Source organism: Chiloscyllium plagiosum, unplaced genomic scaffold, assembly GCF_037043375.1.
Source record: "Chiloscyllium plagiosum isolate Xiang-an unplaced genomic scaffold, Cpla_swu_hap1 HiC_scaffold_35, whole genome shotgun sequence".
NCBI lineage: Eukaryota > Metazoa > Chordata > Chondrichthyes > Orectolobiformes > Hemiscylliidae > Chiloscyllium > Chiloscyllium plagiosum.
The window spans coordinates 54,089,658-54,110,760 of record NW_028270173.1 but is presented as its reverse complement, the minus strand read 5'-3'; the positions used below and the strand labels follow the sequence as shown (position 1 = coordinate 54,110,760).

Genomic DNA, 21,103 nt, shown 5'->3' with positions numbered 1-21,103 from the left:
CTCTCTTAGATCCTCCCTCCATTCTCCCGTCCTCCCTCCTCTCTCCATTCTCCCATCCTCCCTCCATTCTCCCATCATCCCTCCTCTCTCCATTCTCCCATCCTCCCTCCTCTCTCCATTCTCCCATCCTCCCATCCTCTCTCCATTCTCCCATACGCCCTCCATTCTCCCATCATCCCTCCTCCCTCCATTCTCCCATCCTCCCTCCATTCTGCCATCCTCCCTCCATTCTGCCATCCTCCCTCCATTCTGCCATCCTCCCTCCATTCTGCCATCCTCCCTCCTCTCTCCATTCTCCCATCCTCCCTCCATTCTCCCATCCTCCCTCCATTCTCCCATCCTCCCTCCTCTCTCCATTCTCCCAGCCTCCCTCCATTCTCCCATCCTCCCTCCATTCTCCATTCTCCCATCATCCCTCCTCTCTCCATTCTCCCATCCTCCCTCCTCCCTCCATTCTCCCATCATTCCTCCTCCCTCCATTCTCCCATCATCCCTCCATTCTCCCATCCTCCCTCCTCCCTCCATTCTCCCATCCTCCCTCCATTCTCCCATCCTCCCTCCATTCTCCCATCCTCCCTCCATTCTCCCATCCTCCCTCCTCTCTCCATTCTCCCAGCCTCCCTCCATTCTCCCAGCCTCCCTCCTCTCTCCATTCTCCCATCATCCCTCCTCTCTCCATTCTCCCATCATCCCCCCTCTCTCCATTCTCCCATCCTCCCTCCTCCCTCCATTCTCCCATCATCCCTCCTCCCTCCATTCTCCCATCCTCCCTCCATTCTCCCATCCTCCCTCCTCTCTCCATTCTCCCATCCTCCCTCCATTCTCCATTCTCCCATCCTCCCTCCTCTCTCCATTCTCCCATTCTCACATCCTCCCTCCATTCTCCCATCCTCCCTCCATCCTCCCATCCTCCCTCCATCCTCCCATCCTCCCTCCATCCTCCATTCTCCCAACCTCCCTCCATTCTCCCATCCTCCCTCCTCCCTCCATTCTCCCATCCTCCCTCCATTCTCCCATTCTCCCTCCATTCTCCCATCCTCCCTCCTCCCTCCATTCTCCCATCCTCCCTCCATTCTCCCATCCTCCCTCCATTCTCCCATCCTCCCTCCATTCTCCCATCCTCCCTCCACTCTCCATTCTCCCATCCTCCCTCCATTCTCCCATCCTCCCATCCTCCCTCCATTCTCCCATCCTCCCTCCATTCTCCCATCCTCCCATCCTCCCTCCATTCTCCCATCCTCCCTCCTCCCTCCATTCTCCCATCCACCCTCCATTCTCCATTCTCCCATCCTCCCTCCTCTCTCCATTCTCCCATCCTCCCTCCATTCTCCCATCCTCCCGCCATTCTCCCATCCTCCCTCCATTCTCCCATCCTCCCTCCATTCTCCCATCCTCCCTCCATTCTCCCATCCTCCATCCTCCCATCCTCCCTCTATTCTCCCATCCTCCCTCCATTCTCCCATCCTCCCTCCATTCTCCCATCCTCCCTCCTCTCTCCATTCTCCCATCCTCCCTCCATTCTCCCATCCTCCCTCCATTCTCCCATCCTCCCTCCATTCTCCATTCTCCCATCCTCCCTCCATTCTCCCATCCTCCCATCCTCCCTCCATTCTCCCATCCTCCCATCCTCCCTCCATTCTCCCATCCTCCCTCCTCCCTCTATTCTCCCATCCTCCCTCCATTCTCCCATCCTCCGTCCATTCTCCATTCTCCCATCCTCCCTCCATTCTCCATTCTCCCATCCTCCCTCCTCTCTCCATTCTCCCATCCTCCCTCCTCTCTCCATTCTCCCATCCTCCCTCCTCTCTCCATTCTCCCATCCTCCCTCCTCCCTCCTCTCTCCATTCTCCCATCCTCCCTCCTCTCTCCATTCTCCCATCCTCCCTCCTCTCTCCATTCTCCCATCCTCCCTCCATTCTCCCATCCTCCCTCCATTCTCCCATCCTCCCTCCTCCCTCCATTCTCCCATCCTCCCTCCATTCTCCCATCCTCCCTCCATTCTCCCATCCTCCCTCCATTCTCCCATCCTCCCTCCATTCTCCCATCCTCTCACCATTCTCCCATCCTCCCTCCATTCTCCCATCCTCCCTCCATTCTCCATTCTCCCATCCTCCCTCCATTCTCCATTCTCCCATCCTCCCTCCATTCTCCCATCCTCCCATCCTCCCTCCATTCTCCCATCCTCCCATCCTCCCTCCATTCTCCCATCCTCCCTCCATTCTCCCATCCTCCCATCCTCCCTCCTCTCTCCATTCTCCCATCCTCCCTCCTCTCTCCATTCTCCCATCCTCCCTCCATTCTCCCATCCTCCCTCCATTCTCCCATCCTCCCTCTATTCTCCCATCCTCCCTCCATTCTCCCATCCTCCCTCAATTCTCCATTCTCCCATCCTCCCTCTATTCTCCATTCTCCCATCCTCCCTCCTCTCTCCATTCTCCCATCCTCCCTCCTCTCTCCATTCTCCCATCCTCCCTCCTCCCTCCTCTCTCCATTCTCCCATCCTCCCTCCTCTCTCCATTCTCCCATCCTCCCTCCTCTCTCCATTCTCCCATCCTCCCTCCTCTCTCCATTCTCCCATCCTCCCTCCATTCTCCCATCCTCCCTCCATTCTCCCATCCTCCCTCCTCTCTCCATTCTCCCATCCTCCCTCCATTCTCCCATCCTCCCTCCATTCTCCCATCCTCCCTCTCCATTCTCCATTCTCCCATCCTCCCTCCATTCTCCCATCCTCCCATCCTCCCTCCATTCTCCCATCCTCCCATCCTCCCTCCATTCTCCCATCCTCCCTCCTCCCTCTATTCTCCCATCCTCCCTCCATTCTCCCATCCTCCCTCCATTCTCCATTCTCCCATCCTCCCTCCATTCTCCATTCTCCCATCCTCCCTCCTCTCTCCATTCTCCCATCCTCCCTCCTCTCTCCATTCTCCCATCCTCCCTCCTCCCTCCTCTCTCCATTCTCCCATCCTCCCTCCTCTCTCCATTCTCCCATCCTCCCTCCTCTCTCCATTCTCCCATCCTCCCTCCTCTCTCCATTCTCCCATCCTCCCTCCATTCTCCCATCCTCCCTCCATTCTCCCATCCTCCCTCCATTCTCCCATCCTCCCTCCATTCTCCCATCCTCCCTCCTCCCTCCATTCTCCCATCCTCCCTCCATTCTCCCATCCTCCCTCCATTCTCCCATCCTCCCACCATTCTCCATTCTCCCATCCTCCCTCCATTCTCCATTCTCCCATCCTCCCTCCTCTCTCCATTCTCCCATCCTCCCTCCTCTCTCCATTCTCCCATCCTCCCTCCTCCCTCCTCTCTCCATTCTCCCATCCTCCCTCCTCTCTCCATTCTCCCATCCTCCCTCCTCTCTCCATTCTCCCATCCTCCCTCCTCTCTCCATTCTCCCATCCTCCCTCCATTCTCCCATCCTCCCTCCATTCTCCCATCCTCCCTCCATTCTCCCATCCTCCCTCTATTCTCCCATCCTCCCTCCATTCTCCCATCCTCCCTCAATTCTCCATTCTCCCATCCTCCCTCTATTCTCCATTCTCCCATCCTCCCTCCTCTCTCCATTCTCCCATCCTCCCTCCTCTCTCCATTCTCCCATCCTCCCTCCTCCCTCCTCTCTCCATTCTCCCATCCTCCCTCCTCTCTCCATTCTCCCATCCTCCCTCCTGTCTCCATTCTCCCATCCTCCCTCCTCTCTCCATTCTCCCATCCTCCCTCCATTCTCCCATCCTCCCTCCATTCTCCCATCCTCCCTCCTCTCTCCATTCTCCCATCCTCCCTCCATTCTCCCTCCTCCCTCCATTCTCCCATCCTCCCTCCATTCTCCATTCTCCCATCCTCCCTCCATTCTCCCATCCTCCCATCCTCCCTCCATTCTCCCATCCTCCCCATCCTCCCTCCATTCTCCCATCCTCCCTCCTCCCTCTATTCTCCCATCCTCCCTCCATTCTCCCATCCTCCCTCCATTCTCCATTCTCCCATCCTCCCTCCATTCTCCATTCTCCCATCCTCCCTCCTCTCTCCATTCTCCCATCCTCCCTCCTCTCTCCATTCTCCCATCCTCCCTCCTCCCTCCTCTCTCCATTCTCCCATCCTCCCTCCTCTCTCCATTCTCCCATCCTCCCTCCTCTCTCCATTCTCCCATCCTCCCTCCTCTCTCCATTCTCCCATCCTCCCTCCATTCTCCCATCCTCCCTCCATTCTCCCATCCTCCCTCCATTCTCCCATCCTCCCTCCTCCCTCCATTCTCCCATCCTCCCTCCATTCTCCCATCCTCCCTCCATTCTCCCATCCTCCCTCCATTCTCCATTCTCCCATCCTCCCTCCATTCTCCATTCTCCCATCCTCCCTCCATTCTCCATTCTCCCATCCTCCCTCCTCTCTCCATTCTCCCATCCTCCCTCCTCTCTCCATTCTCCCATCCTCCCTCCTCCCTCCTCTCTCCATTCTCCCATCCTCCCTCCTCTCTCCATTCTCCCATCCTCCCTCCTCTCTCCATTCTCCCATCCTCCCTCCTCTCTCCATTCTCCCATCCTCCCTCCATTCTCCCATCCTCCCTCCATTCTCCCATCCTCCCTCCATTCTCCCATCCTCCCTCCATTCTCCCATCCTCCCTCCTCCCTCCATTCTCCCATCCTCCCTCCATTCTCCCATCCTCCCTCCATTCTCCATTCTCCCATCCTCCCTCCATTCTCCATTCTCCCATCCTCCCTCCATTCTCCCATCCTCCCATCCTCCCTCCATTCTCCCATCCACCCATCCTCCCTCCATTCTCCCATCCTCCCTCCATTCTCCCATCCTCCCATCCTCCCTCCTCTCTCCATTCTCCCATCCTCCCTCCTCTCTCCATTCTCCCATCCTCCCTCCATTCTCCCATCCTCCCTCCATTCTCCCATCCTCCCTCCATTCTCCCATCCTCCCTCCATTCTCCCATCCTCCCTCCATTCTCCCATCCTCCCTCCATTCTCCATTCTCCCATCCTCCCTCCATTCTCCATTCTCCCATCCTCCCTCCATTCTCCATTCTCCCATCCTCCCTCCATTCTCCATTCTCCCATCCTCCCTCCTCTCTCCATTCTCCCATCCTCCCTCCTCTCTCCATTCTCCCATCCTCCCATCCTCTCTCCATTCTCCCCTACGCCCTCCATTCTCCCATCATCCCTCCTCTCTCCATTCTCCCATCCTCCCTCCATTCTGCCATCCTCCCTCCATTCTGCCATCCTCCCTCCTCTCTCCATTCTCCCATCCTCCCTCCATTCTCCCATCCTCCCTCCATTCTCCCATCCTCCCTCCATTCTCCCATCCTCCCTCCTCTCTCCATTCTCCCAGCCTCCCTCCATTCTCCCATCCTCCCTCCATTCTCCATTCTCCCATCATCCCTCCTCTCTCCATTCTCCCATCCTCCCTCCTCCCTCCATTCTCCCATCATCCCTCCTCCCTCCATTCTCCCATCCTCCCTCCATTCTTCCATCCTCCCTCCTCTCTCCATTCTCCCATCCTCCCTCCATTCTCCCATCCTCCCTCCATTCTCCCATCCTCCCTCCTCTCTCCATTCTCCCAGCCTCCCTCCATTCTCCCATCCTCCCTCCTCTCTCCATTTTCCCATCATCCCTCCTCTCTCCATTCTCCCATCATCCCTCCTCTCTCCATTCTCCCATCCTCCCTCCTCCCTCCATTCTCCCATCCTCCCTCCTCCCTCCATTCTCCCATCCTCCCTCCTCCCTCCATTCTCCCATCCTCCCTCCATTCTCCCATCCTCCCTCCATTCTCCCATCCTCCCTCCATTCTCCCATCCTCCCTCCTCTCTCCATTCTCCCATCCTCCCTCCATTCTCCCAGCCTCCCTCCTCTCTCCATTCTCCCATCCTCCCTCCATTCTCCCATCCTTCCTCCTCTCTCCATTCTCCCATCCTCCCTCCTCTCTCCATTCTCCCATCCTCCCTCCTCTCTCCATTCTCCCATCCTCCCTCCTCTCTCCATTCACCCATCCTCCCTCCATTCTCCCATCCTCCCTCCATTCTCCCATCCTCCCTCCATTCTCCCATCCTCCCTCCATTCTCCATCCTCCCATCCTCCCTCCATTCTCCCATCCTCCCATCCTCCCTCCATTCTCCCATCCTCCCTCCTCCCTCTATTCTCCCATCCTCCCTCCATTCTCCCATCCTCCCTCCATTCTCCATCCTCCCTCCTCTCTCCATTCTCCCATCCTCCCTCCTCTCTCCATTCTCCCATCCTCCCTCCTCTCTCCATTCTCCCATCCTCCCTCCTCTCTCCATTCTCCCATCCTCCCTCCATTCTCCCATCCTCCCTCCATTCTCCCATCCTCCCTCCATTCTCCCATCCTCCCAACTCCCTCCATTCTCCCATCCTCCCTCCATTCTCCCATCCTCCCTCCATTCTCCCATCCTCCCTCCATTCTCCCATCCTCCCAACTCCCTCCATTCTCCCATCCTCCCTCCATTCTCCCATCCTCCCTCCATTCTCCCATCCTCCCTCCTCCCTCCATTCACCCATCCTCCCTCCATTCTCCCATCCTCCCTCCATTCTCCCATCCTCCCTCCATTCTCCCATCCTCTCTGCATTCTCCCATCCTCTCTCCATTCTCCCATCCTCTCTCCATTCTCCCATCCTCTCTCCATTCTCCCATCCTCCCTCCATTCTCCATTCTCCCATCCTCCCTCCATTCTCCATTCTCCCATCCTCCCTCCATTCTCCCATCCTCCCTCCATTCTCCCATCCTCCCTCCATTCTTCCATCCTCCCTCCATTCTCCCATCCTCCCTCCATTCTCCCATCCTCCCATCCTCCCTCCTCTCTCCATTCTCCCATCCTCCCTCCTCTCTCCATTCTCCCATCCTCCCTCCATTCTCCCATCCTCCCTCCATCCTCCCATCCTCCCTCCATCCTCCCATCCTCCCTCCATTCTCCCATCCTCCCTCCATTCTCCCATCCTCCCTCCATTCTCCCATCCTCCCATCCTCCCTCCATTCTCCATTCTCCCATCCTCCCTCCATTCTCCATTCTCCCATCCTCCCTCCATTCTCCATTCTCCCATCCTCCCTCCATTCTCCATTCTTCCATCCTCCCTCCATTCTCCATTCTCCCATCCTCCCTCCTCTCTCCATTCTCCCATCCTCCCTCCTCTCTCCATTCTTCCATCCTCCCTCCTCTCTCCATTCTCCCATCCTCCCTCCTCTCTCCATTCTCCCATCCTCCCTCCTCTCTCCATTCTCCCATCCTCCCTCCTCTCTCCATTCTCCCATCCTCCCTCCTCTCTCCATCCTCCCTCCTCTCTCCATTCTCCCTCCTCTCTCCATTCTCCCTCCTCTCTCCATTCTCCCTCCTCTCTCCATTCTCCCTCCTCTCTCCATTCTCCCTCCTCTCTCCATTCTCCCTCCTCTCTCCATTCTCCCATCCCCCCTCCTCTGCAGTCTGTCATCCACACAAATCCATCCATCTTCTCCCCAGTCTCTCTTCCAGCCATTCTCCACATCTCAGAATCCCTATCCCACTCTCTCCCTCACCATCTCCCCACCCCAGTTTCTTTCCCTCATTTCCAGACTCTCCACTTCCTCTAAAGTGTCTCTCTCTCACTCCAAAGATGCTTTCCCTCCTCCATAGCGCCTCTCCCCTCCCCAGTCACTCTCCCACCCATCCTAGGCTATCGGTTTCTCTTGGAGATAATGAGGACTGCAGATGCTGGAGAGTCAGAGTCGAAATGTGAGCTGCTGGAAAAGCCCAATGGATCAGGCAGCATCCGAGTCACTGTTTCAAGCATTCATCAGGAATGTAGAGAGGGAAGGGGGCTGAGAGATGGGTGGGGGTAGGGCTTTGGGGGGGAAGGTAGGTTGGCGAGATAGAGGTCAGTGTGCCATACTCTCTCTCATCCACTTCCCACACCTCTGCCCTCAAACCCCATCCCTCCAACTACAACAAGGATAGAAAATCCACTGGTCCTCACCTTCCCCCCACAGACCTCCAGATACAGAACATTATCTTCTGCCAATCAGACCCCACCACCAAAACTATATTTCCCTCCCCACACCAACTGTGTCCTGCATGGTGTGATAGGTTGGAGCAGATAGGAGGTGATTGTGATAGGTCAGTGGGGAGGATGGAGCAGATAGGTGGGAAGGAAGGTCAGAGGGTGGTGCCAAGTAGGAGGATTGGATCTGGGATGAGATGGGGGGAAGGGGAGATTTGAAAACTAATGACACCGATATTGATGCTGTATGGTTACAGGGCCCTGAGGTGGAAGATGAGACATGTTTCCTCCAGTCAGTGGGTGGCTTGGATGTGGCAGTGGAGGAGGTCCAGGACTTGTATGTCCTTGGGGCAGTGAGAGGGTAAGTTGAAGTGGTTGGCCACAGGGCAGTGGGGTTGGTTGGTGCGTGTGGACCAGTGATATTCCCTGAACCGCTAGGCAAGTTGGTGTTCTGTCTCCCAGATGAAGAGGAGACCATATCGAGAGCAATGGACAAACTAAATGAGTGGGTGGATGTGCAGGAAAATCTCTGCTGGACTGTAATGATCCTTTGGGGCCTTGGAATGGAGGTGAGGGGGGAGGTGTGGGCACAGGTTTTACACCACAAAGGGCAGCAGGGGAAGGTGCTGGGAGTGAAGGGTGGGTTGGTGTGGGTTGCATGGACCTAACGAGGGAGTCACAGGGACAATGGTCCATGCAGGACACAGTTGGTGTGGGGAGGGAAATATAGTTTTGGTGGTGGGGTCTGATTGGCAGAAGATAATGTTCTGTATCTGGAGGTCTGTGGGGGGAAGGTGAGGACCAGTGGATTTTCTATCCTTGTTGTAGTTGGAGGGATGGGTTTGAGGGCAGAGGTGTGGGAAGTGGATGAGAGAGAGTATGGCACACTGACCTCTATCTCGCCAACGCCAGATGCCAACTCGCTGACCTCTCATTCAACCACCTCCTTGACCACGACCCCACCTCATATCACAAAACTATCATCTCCCAAACCATCCACAACCACATCACCTCTGGGTATCTCCCATCCACAGCCTCCAACCTCATTGTTCCCCAATCCCACACTGCCTGGTTCGACCTCTTACCTAAAATCCACAAACCTGACTGCCTCGGTCGACCGATTGTCTCCCCCTGCTCCTTCCCCACTGAACTTGTCTCCTTGGATCGAAATTCCATCCTGACCCCCTTGGTCCATAAACTCCCCATATACATGCCGGAGACCACCCACGCCCTCTATATACTCCATGATTTTCAATTCCCAGGCCCCCAACGTGTCATCATCACCGTGGATATCCAGGACCTTTACAACTTCATCCCTCATGACAAAGGCCGAAAAGCCACTCCCCCTGATTCAACCAGTCCCCTGTCCACCAACAATTTTATTCGATTGGCAGAATGGTTGTCACCCTCAACAACTTCTCCTTTGAATCCTCACACTTCTTACATATAGAAGGTAGCTATGGGCACCCACATGTGCCCCGGCTATGGCCTAACTTTGTTGGATACATTGAACATTCCCTCTTCCGTAACTACACTGGCACTATTCCCCACTTTTTCTTCTGCTACATCGATGACTGTATTGGTGCCACCTCATACTCCCACAAGGAGGGTGAATGGTTCATAAATTTTACAATCACCTTCCACCCCAACCTCACGTTCACCTAGACCATCTTGGACACTTACCTCCCCTTCCTGGACCTCTCAGTCTCTCTCTCTCTCTCTCTCTGACGATCAACTCAAAATGGACATATATTTCAAACCTACCTCCACCCACAGCTGCCTTGACAACATCTCCGCCCACTCCCGCTCCTGTAAAAACATTTTCCCTTACTCACAATTCCTCCGTCTCCACTGCATCTACTCCCAGGAGGAGCAATTCCACTCCAAATGGCTTCTTATTTCAAGGAATGCAATTTCCCCTCGCAATGCCCTCCAGTGCATCTCCTCCACTTGCTGCACCTCCACCCTTGAACCCCACCCCTCTAACCTCAACAAGGATAGAACCCCCGATCCTCACCTTCCACCTCACTCATCTCCAAATACAGCGCATCTTCCTCAACAATTTCAGCCACCTACAGTCATACCCCACCACCAGAGATATACTTCTCTCCCCATCCCTATCAGCATTCCACAGAGACTATTCCCTCTGCAACGCCCTCGTTAGGTCCATGCTCCCCCTAACCCACCCTCTACACCCAGCATCTTCCCCTGCCACCTCCCCCCTCTCACCTCCATCCAAGGGCCTAAAGGATCATTTCGCATCTGACAGGGATTTTCCTCCACATCCTCCCACCTCATCTACAATGTCTGTTGCTATCATAGAGTCACGGAGTCATAGGATGTACAGCATGGAAACAGACACTTCAGACCAACCCGTCCATGCCGACCAGATATCCAAATCCAATCCAGTCCCATCTGCCAGCCCACGGCCCATATCCCTCCAAACTCTTCCTATTCATATACTCATCCAAATGCATTTTAAATGTTGCAATTGTACCAGCTTCCACCACTTCCTCTGGCATCTCATTCCAAACACATACCACCCTGTGTGTGAAAACATTGCCCCTTAGGTCTCTTTTATATCTTTCCCCTCTCACCATAAACCTATGCCCTCTAGTTCTGGACTCCCCAACCCCAGGGAAAAGACTTTGTCTATTTATCCTACCCATGCCCCTCATGATTTTGTAAACCTCTATAAGGTCACTACTCAGCCTCCAATGCTCCAGGGAAAACAGTCCCAGCCTGTTCAGCCTCTCCCTATAGCTCAAATGCTCCAACCCTGGCAACATCCTTGTAAATCTTTTCTGAACCCTTTCAAGTTCCACAACATCTTTCCGATAGGAAGGAGATCATAATTGCACACAATATTCCAACAGTGGCCAAACCAATGTCCTTTACAGCTGCAATATGACCTCCCAATTCCTATACTCAATACTCTGACCAATAAAGGAAAGCATAGCCTTCTTCACTATCCTATCTATCTTCGACTCCACTTTCAAGGAGCTATGACCCTGCACTCCAAGGTCTCTTTGTTCAGCAACACTCTCTAGGACTTCACTATTAAGAGTATAAATCCTGCTAAGATTTGCTTTCCCAAAATGCAGCACCTCGCATTTATCTGAATTAACCTCCATCTGCCACTTCTCTGCCTATTGGCCCATCTGGTCTAGATCCTGTTGTAATCTGAGGTAACCCTCTTCACTGTCCACTACACCTCCAATTTTGGTGTCATCTGCAAACTTACTAACTGTACCTCTTATGCTCGCATCCAAATCATTTATGTAAATGACAAAATGTAGGGGCCCCAGTACCGATCCTTGTGGCACTCCACTGGTCACAGGCCTCCAGTCTGAAAAACAACCCTCCACCACCACCCTCTGCCGTCTACCTTTGAACCAGTTCTGTATCCAAATGGCTGGTTCTCCATGTATTACATGAGATCTAACCTTGCTAATCAGTCTCCCATGAGGAACCTTGTCGAACGCCTCACTGAGGTCTATATAGATCACATCTACCGCTCTGCCCTCATCAATCCTCTTTGTTACTTCTTCACAAAACTCAATCAAGTTTGTGAGACATGATTTCCTACGCACAAAACCATGTTGACTATCCCTAATCAGTCCTTGCCTTTCCAAATACATGTACATCCTGTCCCTCAGGATTGCCTCCAACAACTTGCCCACCACCGAGGTCAGGCTCACTAGCCTATAGTTCCCTGGGCTTGTCCTTACCACCCTTCTTAAACAGTGGCACCATGTTAGCCAACCTCCAGTCGTCCGGCACCTCACCTTTGCCTATCGATGATACACATATCTCAGCAAGAAGCCCAGCAATCACTTCTCTAGCTTCCCACAGATTTCTAGGCTACACCTGATCAAGTCCTGGGGATTTATCCACCTTTATGTGTTTCAAGACACCCAGCACCTCCTCCTCTGTAATATGGGCATTTTGCAAGTTTTCACCATCTATTTCCCTACATTCTCTGTCTTCCATATCCTTTTCCACAGTATCAATGTAGTCTCCTCTACGTCAGCGAGTCCAAGCACCAACTTACAGAGCAGTTCAGGCAGCATCTCTGGGACACTCATATTAATCAACCTCACTGCCCTACGACAGACCATTTTAACTCCCATTCCGCCAAGGACATGCAAGTCCTGGGCCTCCTCCACTGCCAAATCAAAGCCACCCGCCACCTGGAGGAAGAACTCCTCATCTTCGGCCTTGGGACCCTCCAACCACACAGCATCCATATTGACTTCACCAGTTTCCTCATCTCCCCTCCCCCCAATTCATCCCAGGCTCCAACTTGGCACTGCCCTCTTGACCTGTCCTACCTGTCCATCGTCCTTCCCAACAATACACTCCACCCTACCCACCACCTGCATCCACCTATTGCCATCCCACCTACATTAACCCCCAGCCCCACCCCACCTCCACCCCTTGTTTATCTCTCAGCCCCCTTCCCCTTCCAAATTAAGGGCTTATGCCTGAAATGTCAATTCTCCTGCTCCCTGGATGCTACCTGACCTGCTGTGCTTTTCCAACACCACAGTTTTTGCTTCTTATTCATAGAGTGGCCTGGAGTCATTTCAAATTGTACAAAATTACTTGTATTTACATGTAATATTCAGATGTTACAACCATTTACCAAGTAGAAAAGTTGCTCATTAATACAAATGATCTGAAAGGTTTTGACCCGACCAGATGAAGTTGACGTTGTTCAGCAATATCCCCCACAAACGTCCTGCAAAGTCTATTTACTGCTGAACTAAAATGTCCCTTGTTTCCCTCTCCATCTCCACTGCTCTTCTCTCTGATTTCCTGGGGGAGGGAGAGGGATTTTCTCCTTCTCAATGTCCACATCAATCAGTCCCCAGCTGCTCTCGAGCTGCCCTGGCAGCTGCAGGCCGGGTTTCCTCAGCTGCTCCATGAGGCCTGGCTCCAGTCACATCCATGTTGGGAGCCTCCATTTCATTGGTTTCTGGCCCCATATGGTCTGTGGGCTGAAGGCTCAGTGCTTCCTACAGGGGAACCTTGTACAATGTGCACCAGACCCACAAAATCCTCCAGACGTTCACAGGTGACCCCTGATCATATCCTTCACCATGTGACACGTCAATACCCTGATCGCTCGCTCCACCATGTGACACGTTGAAGAGTCTTTCACCTTAAAAGATTACAAGCCAGATAACTTGGTGTGAAATCCAATTTACATTTAAAACTCTTATCCAGTTCAAACTGGGTAAAATTCCCTTCGCGCTATGTCAGAAACCTGATAAAAAGTCATGTTTATTTCAGAATACTGGAAATGTCAGTTAAATTTTGTTAAGAACAGCAATTACATGAAATCCATTTTAAAACGCAGATATTAGACTAACACTTCAGAACCAATTGTGAAATCAGATCCATTTCAACACTGAAATGGACAAACTTTCCGTTCTGGAAGCTCCTTTCTGCTGGGGTTTGAATCTCCCTGGAAAGATGAGATTGGGTTCTGCTCCTGGATAAAGCAGCCTGAAGGTTTCTCAGTGAAAAACCAGCATCAGCTCAGGGAAATGAGCCCAAAGTCTTGAGTGACACAGCCCACTGTTAGAGCAGCAGATCAGGAAAGGCTAATTTGGATCCTGATTATTGCTGAATAGTGTGTGACAGAAGTGGGAATCACATATTCAGACTACATTTGGAAATAGAATTACTTTGCCCTGAGCTTCCTGACACTGACAATGAATATCCTGATTGAATAAACTCCCTGTGTTATGTACCAGACTGAACCCCCTCAGTGTATTCTGGGAAGGTCGACAAGATGCTAACATTTTCCTATTTTAAAGGTAGATGTGCAGTGCCGTGTTCCAGATACAACGTGATTGGTCAAACTACTTGACATTAAGCCACTATTTTCCAGTGCTGAGCTATTAAATCTTAAATAATAGACTCCAGCATAATCCCCACTACCAACATCAGGCTGACTGCTCTATAATTCCAGTTTTCTCTCTGCCACTTTTTTTAAAATGATGGGGTTACATTACCGACCCTCCAATGTATAGAAACTATTCCATAGTCAACAGCATCTTGGAAAATTACCACCAATGCATCCGCTATTTCTAGGGCCACTTCCCACCATTTTCCCCAACATGATGTTACTGCTAATACTGAGTTCCTTCAGTTTTTACTCTTACTGAGCCTGGTGTTTCAAACATTCCTGGTCTGTTATTCATGTCCTTTCTTTGTGAACACACAACCAAAGGCTGGAGTTTGTTGGTTACTTAATTCTTTGTTTCCCATAATAAATTGTCTTGTTTCTGACTATCTTAACCTATCTTTATCCTTTCAGACACCAATAGAAATTTCTACAGTAAAGTTTTATGTTGCCCACAAGCTTATTCTCATTGTCTGTTTTCCCTTTCTAAATCAATCCCTTTGGCCTCTTTCGCAGGATTCTAAACTGCTCCCACTCGTCAGCTCTGATGCTTTCTCCTGGCCAATTTGTATGCCTGTTCCTTGGATCTGCTGCTGTTGTAAGCCATGATTTGGTCACGTTTCCCATGTTACTTTTGTACCAGACACGAATGAACAATTGCTGCACTTCACCCATGCACTCTTTGAATGTTTGTCATCCTTTTAAGCGATTTGTCCCAATCCATAATAGCCAACTCGCACCTCATACCATCATAGTTTATTCTATGTAGCTACAGGGCGACAGTGTCAGAATCAAGTGCATCATTCTCCATATTGATGAGGACTTCTAACATATGATGGTCGCTCATCCACAATGGGCATGGCACAACTGGATTACTAATTATTCTTTTCTCATTGCACAATACCCAGTCTGATTTGGCCTGCTCTCTAATTGGTTCCATAGTATTGGTTCAGAAAACATTCCGTATAGATTCCAGGATTCCTCCTCTATGCTATCGTCACTATTTGATTTGTCCAAAGAACCAATTGTAAAGTCAGATCTATTTCAACATTGAAATGGACAAACTCTCTATTCTGGAAGGTCCTTTCTGCTGGGATTTGAATCTCCCTGGAAAGATGAGACTGGGTTCTGCTCCTGGATAAAGTAGCCTGAAGGTTTCTCAGTGAAAAACTCAGGGAAATGAGCCCAAATTCCTGATTGACACAGCCCAGTGTTAGAGCAGCAGGTCAGGAAAGGCTCATTTGGATCCTGATCATTGCCAAATAGTGTCACACATTTACACCACATTTGGAAATGAAATTACTTTGCCCTGGGCTTCCTGGCACTAACAATGAATATCCTGATTGAATAAAAACAAACCTGTGTTATGTACCAGGCCAAACCCCCTCAGTGTATTCTGGGAACATTGCCAAGACACTAATGTTTTCCGATTTTAAAGGTAGATGTGCAATGTACCCATAGTCACAGCTGTCCCTTTATTGCATGTGTTTCTAATGTCCCGTTTAATATGATTCTCACCATCATCCTTACTCCCACTAATGTTTTTGCTCTTGTGTTTCTCAGATCTACCCATATTGATCCCACATCATTGGAGCGAATGTCCTTCCTTACTACTGCATGAATTTCCTATTTAACCAGCAATGCACCTCCACTGCCAGTTCCTTTTTGTCTGTCCTACCTAAATACTGAATACATCTGAATATTCAGTTCCCATTTCTGGTCACCCTGCAACCATATCTCTGTAATCCAGATAATGCCATATCTGTTTTCATCTAGTTGCACAATTAATTCATCCATGTTATTGAGAATTATACTGTCATAGAGATGTACAAAACAGAAACAGATCCTTCTGTCCAACATCGAACAGATGTCCAAAATTAATCCAATCCCATTTTCCAGCTTTTGGCCCATAAACCACTAAACTCTTTCTATTCATATATCTATCCAGATGCTTTTTAAATGCTGTAATTGAATTTCTTCTGGCAGCGCTGTGTGAAAAAGTTGCCCCTTAGGTCCGTTTAAATCATTCCCCTCTCACCTTAAACCTATGCCCTTTAGTTTTTGACTCCCCTACTCTGGGAAAAAGACTTTGTCATGCAACTTTTGATCTTATAAACTCCTATAAGGTCACCCCATTACCTCTGACGCTCCAGGGAAAATAATCCCAGTCTGTTCAGACTCTCCCTGTAGCTTAAATCCTTCAATCCTGGTAACATCCTTGTAAATCTTTTCTGAACCCTTTCAAGTTTCACAACATCCTTCCTATAGCAGGGAGACCAGAATTGCTAGCAGTATTCTAAAATTGGCCTAGCCAATGATCTGTACAACTGCAACATGATCTCCCAACTCTTAAACTCGATGCTCTGACCAATACAGGAAAGCATACCCAAATGCTTTCTTCAGTATCCTATCTACTACTTCACCTTCAAAGCATAATGAACCTGCACCCCAAAGTCTGTTTATTCAGCAACACTCCCCAGGGCCTTATCATTTAGTATATAAATCCGGTCCTGATTTTCCTTTCTAAAATGCCACACCTCACATTTATCTAAATTAAACTCCATCTGCCACTCTTCAGCCCATTTGCCCATTGGATCAAGGTCCCGTTGTACTCTGAGCTGGTCTTTTTAACATTACTTATCCCATTCCCATTCTTTATAACTATGCTCTTGTTTGATTCTGGCCCTCGATTTCGCTGCCTGTCATTTTTCTGTCTTTTGGTGTTGCCTGATTTTACTTTCCCTTGTCACCCTCCATTGTCAGTGCTGAGGGATGAACTGTATGGAGTGACCTGTGGGTCAGTGCTGGGGGATGGACTGAGTGGAGTGACTCAGGAGTCAGTGCTGGGGGATCGATTGAGTAGAGTATTCATGATAGAACAGTCAGAGAGTTAATGATCTTGATGGATTCATGATAGTTTCAGTAGGAACATGGAATCCTCCTCTGTGCGCACGCACACACACATACTTTTGGAAAAGATCTGCTACCCTGCTAACCCACAATAGGCACACAAAAGCAAAATTGGCCAATGGTAGCAAAAACACCCAGAATGCCTCAGCAGGGACCAAGCAGGCTGACAAACGAAACTAGACAGCACTCTCAGTCAAGGGAACACACTAACAATGTCAGAGCACCACAGCTATCCCAAAGCCCCGAGGGCAGTTTCACAACTCAGCAATACCAAAGCCACACAAAGAACAGGTCACACAGACAGGCACCACCAAGAGCATTGCTCCCAGTACAGGACAATGGAAACACCTCACTATTTCAGAGGAGAGATTAGCCCCTACCTGCCTGGAGGAATGGAAGCTCCAAATCCATTGATCCAGTCAAGATGCTCTTTTGTGTAGAGAATTAGGACATTCTTCCAATAACTGCTTTCCGATTAGCATAATTGTAAGTAGATTACTCCAGCTCCAGATACATTCCAGATACATTGTATTTTCCCCATTTCTAATTAGCTTCATTGTAAAGGATTATTATAAAAACTGGCTTCTTCCTCAGCTCAAGGAAGAGAAATTCTGATCTACCTGCAGAGACCTCAGTGCTGTGTCAGCCTAGTCAATTTCTCTTCCAGTGATATCCCTTGTAATAAACACCATGTCAATTTCACCTGATCTGGTTTGTGTGGTCTCTGCTTTATTGGGCAAGTTTCCCTATCAAATACAAAGAGTGATATGTGGATTGAATGAAACAATAAATGTAAATATTTATTCATTGAATGCTTTAATTAATGAATAAATCCAAAGATTTATTCAATGAATGAAAGAAAGAATGAATAAGTGAGTGCAATGCTTGATTCACTGAAGAAATGAATGGATGCCAAGATTGTCTCATTGAATGAATGAATGAAAACAAAGTTTGATTCATTGAATGAATGAATGCATTACTGATGGCAAATAATCATTCATTGAATGGCGGCACGGTGGCACAGTGGTTAGCACTGCTGCCTCACAGCGTCAGAGACCCGGGTTCAATTCCCGCCTCAGGCGACTGACTGTGTGGAGTTTGCACATTCTCCCCGTGTCTGCATGGGTTTCCTCCGGGTGCTCCGGTTTCCTCCCACCATCCAAAGATGTGCAGGGTCAGGTGAATTGGCCATACTAAATTGCCTGTAGTGTTAGGTAAGGGGTAAATGTAGGGGTATGGGTGGGTTTCGCTTCGGCGGGTCGGTGTGGACTGGTTGGGCTGAAGGGCCTGTTTCCACACTGTAATCTAATCTAAATCTAAATCGAATGAATGAATGCATTACTGATGGCAAATAATGATTCATTGAATGAATGAATGAATGATTTCAAAGGTTGATTCATTGAATGACTGATTCAATCTATGCATTTATTCATTGAAACAATAAATGAATGCAAGTATTGATTAAGTATATGAATTAATGCAAAGATTGATTAATTGAATGAATGAATGAATTAATTAATGAATACAATGATTGAGTCAAAGTATGAATGAATGAATGAATTCAACAGTTGGTTAATTGAATGAATAACTGAATGAATGAATCCAAAGATTGGTTTATTGAATGGATGATTGAATGAGTGAATGAATTCAAAGTTTGAATAATTGAATGAATGCATGAATGAATTAAATGAAAGATTGATTCATTGAATGAATGGATGGATGTATGAATGAATGGATGGATGAATTAATGAATGAATGCAACGTTTGATTTATTGAATGAGTGAGTAAATGAATAAATGTAAAGATTTTTTGATTGACTGAAGGAATGGCAGGAATAGGAGCATGGAGCAGATGAATGCATGGCTGAGGAGCTGGTGTATGGGAGAAGGATTCACATTTTTGGATCATTGGAATCTCTTTTGGGGTAGAAGTGACCTGTACAAGAAGGACAGATTGCACCTCAATTGGAAGGGGACTAATATATTGGCAGGAAAATTTGCTGGAGGATTTAAACTAGTAAAATGGGAAGGTGGCACCCAGGGAGATAGTGAGGAAAGAGATCAATCTGAGACAAGTACAGCTGAGAACAGAAGTGAGTCAAATAGTCAGGGCAGGCAGGGACAAGGCAGGACTAATAAATTAAACTGCATTTATTTCAATGCAAGGGGTGTAACAGGGAAGGCAGATTAACTCAGGGCATGGTTAGGAACATGGGACTGGGATGCCATAGCAATTACAGAAACATGGCTCAGGGATGGGTATGACTGGCAGCTTAATGTTCCAGGATATAAATGCTACAGGAAGGATAGAAAGGGAGGCAAGAGAGGAGGGGGAGTGGCATTTTTGATAAGGGATAGCATTACAGCTGTGCTGAGGGAGGACATTCCTGGAAATACATCCAGGGAAGTTATTTGGGTGGAACTGAGAAATAAGAAAGGGATGATCACCTTATTGGGATTATAGACCCCCTAATAGTCAGAGGGAAATTGTGAAACAAACTTGTAAGGAGATCTCATCTATCTGTAAGAATAATATGGTGGTTATGGTAGGGGATTTTAACTTTCCAAACATCAACTGGGACTGCCATAATGTTAGGTTTAGATGGAGAGGAATTTGTTAAGGGCGTACAAGATAATTTTCTGATTCAGTATGTGGATGTACCTACTAGAGAAGGTGCAAAACTTGACCTACTCTTGGGAAATAAGGCAGGGCAGGTGACTGAGGTGTCAGTGGGGGAGCACTTTGGGGCCAGCGACCATAATTCTATTCGATTTAAAATAGTGATGGAAAAGGATAGACCAGATCTAAAAGTTGAAGTTCTAAATTGGAGAAAGGCCAATTTTGACTGTATTAGGCAAGAACTTTCAAAAGCTGTTTGGAGGCAGATGTTTGCAGGTAAAGGGACGGCTGGAAAACGGGAAGCCTTCAGAAATGAGATATCAAGAATCCAGAGAAAGTATATTCCTGTCAGGGTGAAAGGGAAGGCTGGTAGGTCGAGGGAATGCTGGATGACTAAAGAAATTGAGGGTTTGGTTAAGAAACAGAAGGAAGCATACGTCAGGTATAGACAGGATAAATCGAGTGAATCCTTAGAAGAGTATAAAGGAAGTAGGAGTATACTTAAGAGGGAAGTCAGGAGGGCAAAAAGGGGATACGAGATAGTTTTGGCAAATAGAATTAAGGAGAATCCAAAGAGGTTTTTACAAATATGTTATGGACAAAAAGGTAACTCGTGAGAGAATAGGGCCTCCCCAAAGATCAGCAAGGCGGCCTTTGAGTGGAGCCACAGAAAATGGGGGAGATACTAAATGAATATTTTGCATCAGTATTTACTGTGGAAAAGGATATAGAAGATATAGACTGTAGGGAAGTAGATGGTGACATCTTGCAAAATGTCCAGATTACAGAGGAGCAAGTGCTGGATGTCTTGAAATAGTTAAAGGTGGATAAATCCCCAGGACCTGATCAGGTGTACCCGAGAACTCTGTGGGAACCTAGAGAAGTGATTGCTGGGCCTCTTGCTGAGATACTTGTATCATCGATAGTCACAGGTGAGGTTCCGGAAGACTGGAGGTTGGCTAACGTGGTGCCACTGCTAAGAAAGGTAGTAAGGACAAGCCAGGGAACAATAGACCAGTGAGCCTGACCTCAGTGGTGGACAAGTTGTTGGAGGGAATCCTGAGGGACAGGATGTACATGTATTTGGAAAGGCAAGGATTGATTAGGGATAGTCAACATGGCTTTGTGCGTGGGAAATCATGTCTCACAAACTTGATTGAGCTTTTTTGAAGAAATAGCCAAGAGGATTGATGAGGGCAGAGCAGTAGATGTGATCTATATGCACTTCAGTAAGGCTTTCGACAAGGTTCCCCATGGAGACTGGTTAGCAAGGTTAGATCTCATGGAATACAGGGAGAACTAGCCATTTGGATACAGAACTGGCTCAAAGGTAGAAGACACAGGGTGGTGGTGGAGAGTTGTTTTTCAGACTGTAGGCTTGTGACCAGTGGAGTACCACTGAAAATGTGTTGCTGGAACAGCGCAGCAGGTCAGGCAGCATCCAGGGAACTTCTATGTACCACAAGGATCGGTGCTGGGTCCACTACTTTTCGTCATTTACATAAATGATTTGGAAGTGAGCATAAGAGGTACAGTTAGTAAGTTTGCAGATGACACCAAAATTGGAGGTTAGTGGACAGCGAAGAGGGTTACCTCAGATTACAACAGGATCTGGACCAGATGGGCCAATGGGCTGAGAAGTGTCAGATGGAGGTTAATTCAGATAAATGCGGGGTGCT

At 49.2% G+C, this 21,103-nt stretch overlaps 1 protein-coding gene across 1 annotated transcript in view; it reads left to right on the top strand.

The window, feature by feature from the left end:
* The window catches only part of LOC148140922 (uncharacterized), a 245,778-nt gene that overhangs the window by 206,823 nt on the left and 17,852 nt on the right, over positions 1-21,103 (top strand). Inside the window, exon 13 of the mRNA XM_087979048.1 lies at positions 13,819-13,838. Within this exon, the coding sequence (XP_087835174.1) occupies positions 13,819-13,838 (20 nt within the window). The remainder of the gene's footprint in view (positions 1-13,818; positions 13,839-21,103) is intronic.